This window comes from Sesamum indicum, linkage group LG10, assembly GCF_000512975.1.
Source record: "Sesamum indicum cultivar Zhongzhi No. 13 linkage group LG10, S_indicum_v1.0, whole genome shotgun sequence".
In the NCBI taxonomy this organism is placed as follows: domain Eukaryota; kingdom Viridiplantae; phylum Streptophyta; class Magnoliopsida; order Lamiales; family Pedaliaceae; genus Sesamum; species Sesamum indicum.
In genome coordinates, this window is record NC_026154.1 from 15,808,893 (window position 1) to 15,819,743 (window position 10,851).

The 10,851-nt window shown below is 34.6% G+C and overlaps 3 protein-coding genes across 4 annotated transcripts; 2 read left to right on the plus strand and 1 right to left on the minus strand.

Moving 5' to 3' along the window:
- Positions 950-2,585, minus strand: LOC105172742 (cadmium-induced protein AS8-like). Of its 2 annotated transcripts, none has more exons than XM_011094310.2 (3): positions 2,430-2,585; positions 1,579-1,825; positions 950-1,456 (listed from the first exon to the last, which is right to left on the minus strand). In XM_011094310.2, the coding sequence occupies exons 2-3, from the start codon at positions 1,817-1,819 to the stop codon at positions 1,191-1,193; spliced, it is 507 nt and encodes a 168-aa protein (XP_011092612.1). In that variant the 5' UTR covers positions 1,820-1,825; positions 2,430-2,585; the 3' UTR covers positions 950-1,190. The 2 variants fall into 2 exon arrangements, with proteins under 2 accessions (XP_011092612.1, XP_011092610.1); XM_011094308.2 differs by having other exon boundaries at positions 950-1,465.
- On the plus strand, positions 4,316-7,451 carry LOC105172744. The gene is made up of 5 exons (XM_020697469.1): positions 4,316-4,924; positions 5,772-5,867; positions 5,997-6,045; positions 6,413-6,528; positions 6,917-7,451. The coding sequence occupies exons 1-4, from the start codon at positions 4,517-4,519 to the stop codon at positions 6,505-6,507; spliced, it is 648 nt and encodes a 215-aa protein (XP_020553128.1). The 5' UTR covers positions 4,316-4,516; the 3' UTR covers positions 6,508-6,528; positions 6,917-7,451.
- LOC105172745 (protein PAM68, chloroplastic) lies at positions 8,213-9,802 on the plus strand. Its single transcript, XM_011094312.2, has 2 exons — positions 8,213-9,045; positions 9,223-9,802. Exons 1-2 carry the CDS (start codon positions 8,447-8,449, stop codon positions 9,284-9,286), a joined length of 663 nt encoding a protein of 220 aa, XP_011092614.1. The 5' UTR covers positions 8,213-8,446; the 3' UTR covers positions 9,287-9,802.

The window sequence follows — 10,851 nt, forward strand, 5'->3', positions numbered from 1 at the left end:
AAAATGATACGATTTAGCCCCCTTAGGAGGGGGTAAATTATATTATTTTTTAAATCATAGGGGGTAAAGTGCATTTTGTTTTTTCAGAGAGATATTTTTTACACTTTTCCATTAATACAGGGGGTAAATTGCATTCAACCCTTTCGAAAAGGGACTACGTGTAATTAACCTTAATAACTATATAAATTTTTTTTGGAGAAGAGCCTTTTGATTCATAATTACAGGAAGATTCACCGGTATAATGTGCAGAATGCACTTTAGTCATGCAAAAGGTCTCAGTATAACCACCCGAAAATAGTCAAATCTTCGAACCTGCCAGATAGAATTTCCCAGTTCATCAATGAGGGAAGAGAACACACACTGACAATGTATGAAAAATCACAATTCAAACAGGAAAAAGTTTCCAGCTTCACCCAAGTTGGTACAGGAGTTTTTACATTGTTTCATTTGTATGAATCTCCGGTAAGCACAATTATAGTAAAACGAGATAACTTTCTTCTACTAAAAGACTCTACTCTATTAAACGGGAATCCCCAAATTCATGCTGGTGTGAGTATGAGTATCCAAGACACTTGTCTCACTGGAATATATCTCTGAAGGATTATTAGTGTAGATGAATGTGTTGAGAAACATCACCACATGAAATTTACTACATTGTATGTCATGTATATGATGGGCTAACTTTTCATATAGCTTGTACAGCACATATCTCGTGACAATATGAGTATGTGTAGTTAGCCAAATTAATGCGTATCATTCCTATCCTAATTTCCCTGAATTCGGCAATCTGACTTACTATTTGACGTCTAATAGATGCAAAGTTACCATTTATGAATTAGGATTTGAACATGAGCTTGGAAGTTAATAGATGTAAATATTATCTTAGCATTTTAAAGCAGACAAAACTAGCAAGGCAGGTCACTGGAAAGGGCTCTAGATACAACCAAAATGACATGAAGAAGAGAAACTTTTTGAAAGATAACAAGCATCATCTATGCAGAGTATCTAAACAATTACATAATTCAGTGTTTGTGAGGTCTAAGCTAGCTTAACTATATTCCACTATCAACAGTAGGGCAAATATAAAAAAAGACGACGATGATGGGGATGGAAAATGCCATTTAATACAATTCTCTAAGGGGAGAAAATGGTAGCATGCAAATAATAAATTATCCTGGCATACCTCTATCCTAAGGGAAGAAGCGACGACTGACACTTTCTAAACAACCGGAAATATGTTTAGCATGGGAAACCATCATGTTTTTGACGTCAGGAAAATCTCTTATCTGTGTTAGACCATCAAGCTTGAAGCCCGGAAATGATACAAACTCTCTTTGTTTCATATCAGATATGTGAGATCCAGTGTCACCCCAGCAGTTTCCTGCACTACTTCTGCTTTCAAGTACACTTCCAGCTTGTGCATCATCTATTGCACCTCTTCTTGTGACCATAAAAGCTAAAACATCTAAAAAATATGCGGTTGAGCCTAGACATGTCACACTTCAAGTGTATTAAAGTATTATATACCAGAAATTTTTCAGTTGACAAACTAAAAAGATTTCAGTATGGAAAATATACCACTATGACTTAGTGTAGGAAGGTAATTGGCTGGAAGGCCAATGCCGACACCAAGCAAAGTGATCCCAACATGAAATCCAGCACCACAGCCGGCTCCAACATAGCCAATTACCTCAGGGCCAAAGCCGGGGCCCCATCCTATGCCGCAACCAATCCCTGCTCCGATGCCCCAAAAGGTTCCATATGTTGGATGAACTGGATTCCACCTCTCATATCTCCTGAAAAGACTCTTTATAATCATCTTTACCTGAGAATTCAAACACAAAATAAAAGAATGAAGATAAGAGTTACTGAATTGAAAGTTCACAAATTAGTACTGCTGTACATGAAGCATCAAGAAGAAGTTCCTGAACCCAAAAGCATCATATATACATCCATTGACTATATCAGTAATGGAATAAGGGAGTTCTTTCATCTATTATTCCACTTTGTACTCAACGATCTCATTTTGGACAAGATTCTACTTATATGATCCTATAATAAGCAAACAATCTTCCGATTAAAAAAAACTTCCCAGGAAATGCACAATCAAAACTTAAATTCTCAAAATACTATTAAAAAATATAATCATCATCCATCACCATTTCGTCATACAAAGAGTAATTCCTATACATAAAAACGCAATAAGCAGATACAAATATATACAATCACGCATATTCAAGCGTCGAGCATCAAACATCATATAAACGAACAATTGAATCACATTCAGCTGGAAATTCATCCAAATTCAACTAAAAAACGCAACTACGCTCAAGCAATAGGAAACTTCACATGCAACAGTGACACCGCATTTGCTCAATCTATGACCGAACCATCTAAAATTGAGGGAGAAAATAAGACACAAACAAAACCTGGATTTCCACTGGCAGGTATCCATGCGCTTGAGCTAAAAAGTGCGTAAGCTTCAAGTATCACCGCGAGATTTTTGAAATGGATAACTCCAGGACGAAAAACGCTTTATTCAATCAGGAATGATGGTCTCTGTTTCAGCCCGAGGAGGCCCGTCTAAAATTTGAGGCTGAAATTGCCCTCGGAGCATGGGTCCATTGTGGGTGGCCCCCACTTCCACTCACAAAAAGTTGTACTGATTTGGACAGGGCAATGGTTACCTGACCGTAAATCACTGGTCGAAATAAAAACTTTTTCTTAAGATTTAGGAATAATTACATTTTTCTACTCTAAAATTTAGTGTAATTATATGTAAATTTTTTATAATTTAAAATTATATATAACTATTTATGAAGTTTCTTCTGATTAATAAATAAGTCTCCTTATTTTCTTATTTTTTTATTAATATCAACAAATTCAGTGAACTTTGACTAAATGAAATATTATTTATTAGATAAAAGCAAATTTTTGAGGTGCTAAATATAATTTTTCAAACTACAAGGGACCTAATTATAATTATATCAATTTTAAATAAATGAAATGTAATTATCCCTAAAATTTAAATACTATTTACCCCTCAAGTATTGAAGTAGCATTCGATAATTTAAATTAACAAATGTAACGCTTATTCCTGCTACAAAATACTAATTTTTAGGACAAAATTGTAGTGTATTATATATATATTTGTAGTATAAAGAATTTTTTTAATATTTTTCATCTTATATTTCAACAGTTATATTTGTTGTGTGTTTTTTGTACTAATTGTTTGGAATGACTAGTGTAACTTGTCTTGTCCCACATAGGTAGTGTAAATTTCTTTTTTTTTTTTTTTCCTATGTATGTTTAGCCAATTTATTATCATTGAAATGAGAAGTGTGGGTAGGTGGATTTTGATAAAATTACCACACACACGCTCCTGCTCATCCATTCCCGGTTTGGGCTGGCTTGGCACAGTTATAACTTTTTTTGGGAAAATTATATTGAAATCACTCATTCTTCTCGATTTTGGACTCGTAAAAAGACCAAGTCATGGAGATCGACGAAAATCCTCCTCACTTGGCCGATCTTTTTCCTTGCCGATAAGAGTCCTTTTGCGTATTTTTCTCAACCAACCGGCTAGCTCTTTTATAAATAGCCTCACTTCTGATTCATTCTAAAACACAATTTTTCGAGCTCTCCTCTACTATTTCTCGTCCGAGCTCTCCTCTGCTCTCTCTCGTCCTCCTCCTCTTTCTAATTTTAGTTTGTTGTTTCAAGCTCTCCACCACGAGTGCGCGTATTAGAGAGTTATACTTGTGTTAACCTTGGGGAACGAACGATTTATGCTATTTGCATTGCAGTAGCACCAAAAAAAAAATCTATATTAACATCTAATTGATTTGTTACTGACTTATTGTAAGTCAAATTAATATTTTTATGACCAAATTAGCCTCATGCATCTTTACACATTAATGCATATGATGAGGTATATCTTCATCGTTATAATGATAGTTTAATCTGAAAAAAATTATTTAACCTGCAATAAGTCAGTAATTAGTCAAGCGACGCTAAATATCAATTTTTATTAAGTTTTTAATATCAATAAATTCAATTAATTTTAACTAACAGGGGACTTTTTCTTTAGATGAAAGCAAATTTTAAGAGTGCTAGATATCATTTTTCAAATTACAAGGGATTTATGTGTAAGGGAGGGAGTGGAATTATACTTTTTTTTTAAATTAAAAAATAATTTGATGGTAATTTAATATATAAAAATATATTAATAATTGTATAAATATTGTTATTTCGACAAATCAATATAAGGGGGTAAACGTTACAGTTGATATTGTAATGAGGCGAATGAGATTTCAAGAGTAGATGGGGGCCAGAGTGTATTTAATCCTCGATCAAGCAATCTAGAGTGGAACTGTGTGAACCCAGGACCGCTGCCTGTTACAGTAGCTTTCCCCTTCCACAACTTTTTCAAGTTTCCCGCTATAAATTTTCCAACATTTTTTACACCGTTTCAAAAATCAATCACAAAAAGACAGCAAAACAGAGAGAACGAGAGATGAGGAAGAGATCAACCAGGAAATCAGCAGCAGCTGCTCTTCTAGCATCACCCCCACCACCGCCTTCGGCCACGGCGGCGGATACTAGGAGCCCCACTCTATCACCGGCGGAATCTCCCGCAGTACAATTTGACTTCAATCTCAATGGATTCACCGATATCGCCACGTCACTGAAGAAGAAGAGCAATAGACACGGCAGTGCAGCTGCATCTGGCTCCAAGCGGATGCTACCTGCTGGATTTTCTCCATTGCCGCAGCTATCGCGGAAAAGTGTAAACACGATTTCTGATCTGAAGGATCTGGCGTCGTCTAATCTGGACTCCATCAAGCGCCAGCTGGAAATGTCGCATGCGGAGCTTTTGAAGGATAATGAGGCATCGAAGTGTCGTCTTCAGAAACGCTTCAAGGTCTTCCTCTCTCGCTCAACAGTCTACATTTATGTGACATTTAAGAACAATTTGAATTATGTAGATTGAGAATTCCTTTTTGCTTAGGTTTTCTTCTATTTGTAAAGCATTAAGACGTCCTTAGTTATTTTTAATTTTAATTTTAGAATCTGACATCTTGCCGTCATGGAATTTCAAATGATTCATGTTGGATTCCTCATCCTGGAAACGCCTCTCGGTTTCTCTCTTTTCCTTTTTTTATGCATACACACGCATTTGCATATATGAACATAGTAACCTAGGACTTAATTAACTTAGATCATGTATATTTTATTACAGAATTATATGTAGCCATTCGATATTTATGAATAAAACGCTCTTATGTTTTTATTTCTGATTCTTAATTTGTAGAATAAAATATTTAGTCAGTTTCTCAATGAAGCTTTTGCTGATTTTCTCTTTTCTGTTATTGTTTAATTAACAGTTTGTGTTGCGGATAGTTTAGCCAGTGTGCACGTCACATGTGTACATGCAGCAGAACAGGACGACGTTAGATTAATAGAAGTAGTGATGCGTAATATCCTAATAATCACCGTCTTACATTAGGTGTAAGTTGTTCTGTTGTTATTTGTTTTGTTTTGTTTGTTTTTTTTTAATTTTGTTGAATATGCTAAGGGTACGTGATATGTAATTTACATCCTGTCTGTTTAGGATCTGAAAATTTTCCTGAAGAATTTTTTAAGACAATATTTCCAGAAAGCAAAGTACAATTTGTTTGGCATTGCCCCAGACCATTTTATTGCTTGTGCTCTCGATACTAGATTTTATGTGACAGGATAAATGCATCTAGCCTTTCTTGTTTTAACAGCTCCAGACTCAAGAATGTCAGAAGCTAATGGAAGAAGCAGAGAAAAACTATAAGGAGATGTCTGATCGAATCAATGAAGGTCGAGAAGCAATGAAGGTGGATAGTCCATTCATAGTTTGAGAAAAATATCTAAGTTGCTCATAAGTCCATCCAGTAACTACTACCATTGCAATACATTCCTTGTAAGTCTTGACATCTGTCTACCTAACCTGAGGATTATTTCAGGCTTCATATGCAGAGTTTATAGCAGAAGCACAGGCAACTGCTTCTCGTTGTAAGTTAGCACTCTTTACCAGAAATTATGTCAAATCATCGTCCTTTTCTGATTGAAAAGCAGCTGAAGTCAAATGACTCCAACCATCTGTTTCTCCTTTTTATAGTCTAGCATATGTCTCTCTCTCACAACTTGTGGTATGTTACCTAAGAACGCCACCAATTAGAGCTCTAGCATATGCATGCTCTCGCAATACACATGGCAATTATTAACTCTGCAATGCCTGCATATTTCTTTCAATTTGTATCTTTAAGTGCATGCATGAAGTGAATTGTTGACATTACATGATAAAAACAATAAATCCCTGCAGTCTGAAGAACTATCGATTTTATTTATTTTTCATTTTCATTCTATGTGAGGGTTCCAGTTTGCAAAACATCTCTCTCCGAGCTTGCAAAAACTTCTGAGAAAGCTATTGATTCACTTCGGAGCCGTTATGGGATCTCATCAACCGCAGCTTGATGCACTTGCTGGAATTCTTAGGTAAGGAGTGTTTGAAGCTTCTTCATAGTCATATATATATTTACTCCTGACTAATAGCTCACTCCAGATGAATTTGTTAGTCAACTCTTTTATGTCTAGAATGATTTCAAAATATGGAAAATAGTACACAATGGTTACATTTTATTACGTTTTGCTTTGGCGTCACTTGCCCGTGCATACCAAGATGAAACAACAGTAAACAGTCTCACACAGTGGTGATGAGAAACAAGATGTCCATTTTGTTAATCTTTGTTAAAACACCATCATAATAGAAATAAACTCAGATGATTAAAAAGGTGCTTGTTTGCAAATTATCTAGATCTAGTTAAATCAAATCATGATCCACAGGATATATGCATTAAGTTTGTGCGAACATGTCTTTTGACAGGATTCAAATGCTTACATTCTGGAGATTGCATGAAGAAGCCATCCGAGAGTCTGTTGCAGCAATTTTTAATGCCTGAAATAGTAAGTCTGAGTTAGTTGAGAGTCTTCTTTCTTCGTGATGGTAAATAACCTTCTTATATGTGCAATGGATTATCAAAGAAGAAAGAGAAAAATAGATGTAGTCATTTAGCCATCTCTAGTAATTGACAAATAGATGTAGTCATTTAGCCATCTCTCGTAATTGACAAATAGATGTAGTCATTTAGCCATCTCTCGTAATTGACAGTAAAGTCTAGCTTCCTCCTTGATTCCCTTATCTGCATATGTTCTTATAAGAATTGTTTCGACTTGTTAGAAAAGCTTCCTATATTTGATCTCTCAGGAGAGAGGCCGATGTTGAATAATGTCCAGCTCTTAAGTGTCCCCCCAAAAGAAATGTAATACCAGTATATTTTAGCTTTTAACGAATATATATATTTTGGTTATTTTAACTGGGATTTGGTTCATAGTAAGGGTGTAAATACCCAAATTTAGACACGGGCTCAATAAATATTATTAGATTCGGATTCAAATTCAAACTCATTAAAAAAATATAAATTGAGTTTGGATAGATCTCTACCCATCAATATTTATGGATCTAAATACTCAATTTGGTCTCAAAAAATATTTTTTTATCCAATTCAATTAAATTATTATTTTTCAATTGAACTACATTAAAGTGAATAAATCTAAAAAATTTAAAACATCATAACATTATTTATTGTGTAATTCTTCAATTAAGTACATTTTTTAATCAATGAATAATAAAATAATCAATTATATAGATATATTATCATGCTAGGTATATTTTCAATATCTTGATTGGTAATAATGCTTGCTTGAAGACTTGAAGTGATAATATTGATTTTTAAAGTTTCATAATATTAAATTCGATTGCTAATAAATATGTAGATTTAATAATTTTATTAAATTATTTTGTAAATGGTATTATAAATAATATATTATTTAAAAAAAGTTATTGAAAAAGAGTTATATATGAATTGATCTTAATAATTTTGAATTTATTAATAAATTATGTGTAAAAATAAAAAGTAAAAAGAAAGAAGCCTTTAAGTTAATTTAAATTTTATTTAATTATTTTGTTTTAAATAAAAATAGCAAATGTTGTCCAACAACATTATGAAGGAAAAAGAAAAAAAAAATCGGATTTAGACCCCTATCCAAACCCAAAATATTAGGTCCAAAACAATGGCACTGGGTCTTGAGACCTATAAGGTCGCGAGGGGGTTGAGTAAAATTTGAGTATTATTTGATAAAATGGGTTTTTTCATGATTTAGACCTAAGTAGGGTCTTTTCCTAGTAACTGATACACATAGTTCATACCCTATCAAAATGCTTAAGGGGCATCATGGTAAATATACCCTTCCTCGAACCAGATAAGCTTCTCTTTACAGAAAATCCTGAGGATGCCATTCCCACCAACCATTTGAAATAGATGCAACTCAAAGAGAACGCAGTGCGGTGAAAATCATGGGAATCTATACGTGCGCAAGAACACCTCCTTTACCACTCCCACCTTCAGTAACCTCAACCAAGCGCGGAATTCAATCCCCAAGCCTTTCACCTATACTATCCAATAACCAGTTCCACTTGATACACATTACTCCACTCTCAGCAACTTTGAATTCTCCCAAAGGCTTCGGACCTACCCCCAAGAAAGTAAAAAAATCCAAGAAATCGAAGAAGAATTATGAAAGCGACGAAGAAGAAGAGGAAGAAGAAGAAGAAGAAGAAGAAGAAGATGACAGAGAAGAAGGCGTAATTCCAGAGGTAGTGACCAACCGGATGATAAGTAGAATGGGATTCTCTGTTGGAATTCCACTTTTCATTGGGCTGCTATTCTTCCCTTTCTTCTACTATCTCAAGGTTGGACTGAAGATTGATGTTCCCACTTGGGTACCCTTCATTGTGTCGTTCATCTTCTTCGGGACAGCCCTTCTGGGGGTCAGTTACGGAATTGTGTCCGCCAGTTGGGACCCAATGAGGGAGGGCTCACTCTTGGGTTGGAATGAGGCTCAGAAGAATTGGCCTGTTTTCTGGCAGTCAATCTGGGGCGGATCCAAAAAGAAGTAGGATTTTCTTAGTGCTGCAGTTTTTACTGTTGGTTTGTTGCCAAATTTTACCTTTTTTTTATAAGTTTTACATTGATTTTTTACATGTTCCAGTCGATGGAAATGAAATCTTGCGGGAACAGGTTCCGGATACTTTTCTTCGTTGTCTCTAACTATTTTGCTCAATCTTATCAGAGATTCATCGAAAAGGTCAAAGCTACAACCTCTGAGTTTTGCATATCTTCACACAAGGAAATAGCAGAAATTGCTTGTTAAACAGAAAACTTTGATTTGCCAGGGTGGTCTGGTCTATTGTTGCGAAGCCTGGTAAAAGAGGTACGATTCGTTTGGATTAGTTGCAAAATGCGCTTAATTGGGTTTAAGTAGGGGGAAGGGGCAAGAGAACAGTGGCGAAAAATATAAAAGGTGACCACCCTTCTGGGCCTGCGTCGTCATGGTTTATAGCAAAAGCCCAACGATTGATCCATCCGACGTGTTATTAGGCCTTGTTTGCGTCCGGAGACTAGGCAGATGAGTTAGTTTATATATTTGCATTCATTTATATTTTTAAACTTTGTGATGATCCTACACGTGCTAATTCAAATAGTTAATGGACCTTTGGGTATTTTTGGATTCTTTATCTTCTAGGCTTTAGTTCATCTTGTTGGGAGACTGAGCATAGCAAAGTCCTTTGGCCCACAAGAAATTAGACTCCAATAGGTTTTAGAGTTTTTTGAAAGAAGTAATCATATTCCCATAGTTCAATTAGAAACAAAATCCTTTGGGTTTTGAAAGAAGTAATCATATTCCCATAGTTCAATTAGAAGCAAAATCTGGAACGTTCCTTTTCAATGGTTGTAGGAACTTTTAATTTTTATTTTTTTTGAGTCCTTTCTTTGTTAATTTGCAACTATGGGTTAGAGCTAGAAGTCCAATAACATGTATCCAAAACATCTTAAAAGGAGTATGCGAGGCGGTCAAATTAATATACCAAGCAGTAATTAATTAATACGGGATGGGTTTAAAAGAAAATCAAATTTAATTATCTCTATGAATCAATTCCTTTTTATTTTCAGATCTTTAAATTTGAATTTCTTTTTTTTTTTGTTTAATTTTGAAAACTTCAATTTAAATTTCTACTGGTAGCAAAGTAACTAGAAAAGAACAAGTTTGATTATACAGGAATTGGGGAACGCTGGTGTGATATAACCATTGACTGATATATAGATTTGGCATAGTCATTGAGAAATACTGTAAAAAGGAGTCCAACCAACAAACAGCAAAATATGTTACACCAAGAAGTAGCATTTTGTTTTTAACGTTTTCTACTCGAAAAAAGTGGGCAAACAACATTCTAATTTAGGTAAAAGAAAAAAAAGGTGTACCATATATGAATCAAATGGGAATATTCTTTCAAAACTAATCAGGTGTGGTGTATTTCGTTGCATGAGCTATTTTAGTGAAGGGACAAATTTATGTTAAAGTTATATAATTAAAAGAAAGAATTTGAGATTAATTGTAGGAAGTTTACTTAATTTGATTGTATAATTACCAACAATCTCATGATTACATCAACTTATTCCATGTTTACCCCTTATCTACACGCCTATTCCATCAAGTACACAATTGCACTATTTTATTAGTCCAAAGAAAACATCTGAAATGATTCAAATACTTATTAAGAAAAATCTCTGTAGCTATCTCTAAAATTATTTTCCAATAGACAGAAAAGGAGGTAACTATAGCATTCAAAAATGTAGTGAGAGAGGGGCAATTGCAATGGTATGCAACTCAAGAAAGGGCAGAAAGGTAATTTTGAAACTC

Bases quoted from the DNA above. Each gene is read 5' to 3' on its own strand.
- LOC105172745 (XM_011094312.2), top strand. From the start codon at position 8,447: ATGGGAATCTATACGTGCGCAAGAACACCTCCTTTACCACTCCCACCT. The intron at 9,046-9,222 runs GTAGGATTTTCT...CAATCTTATCAG, and splicing joins TGGGGCGGATCCAAAAAGAA to AGATTCATCGAAAAGGTCAA.
- LOC105172744 (XM_020697469.1), top strand. From the start codon at position 4,517: ATGAGGAAGAGATCAACCAGGAAATCAGCAGCAGCTGCTCTTCTAGCA. The intron at 4,925-5,771 runs GTCTTCCTCTCT...TTGTTTTAACAG, and splicing joins GTCTTCAGAAACGCTTCAAG to CTCCAGACTCAAGAATGTCA. The intron at 6,046-6,412 runs GTAAGTTAGCAC...TGAGGGTTCCAG, and splicing joins ACAGGCAACTGCTTCTCGTT to TTTGCAAAACATCTCTCTCC.
- LOC105172742 (XM_011094308.2), bottom strand. From the start codon at position 1,819: ATGATTATAAAGAGTCTTTTCAGGAGATATGAGAGGTGGAATCCAGTT. The intron at 1,466-1,578 runs GTATATTTTCCA...CATATTTTTTAG, and splicing joins TCCTACACTAAGTCATAGTG to ATGTTTTAGCTTTTATGGTC.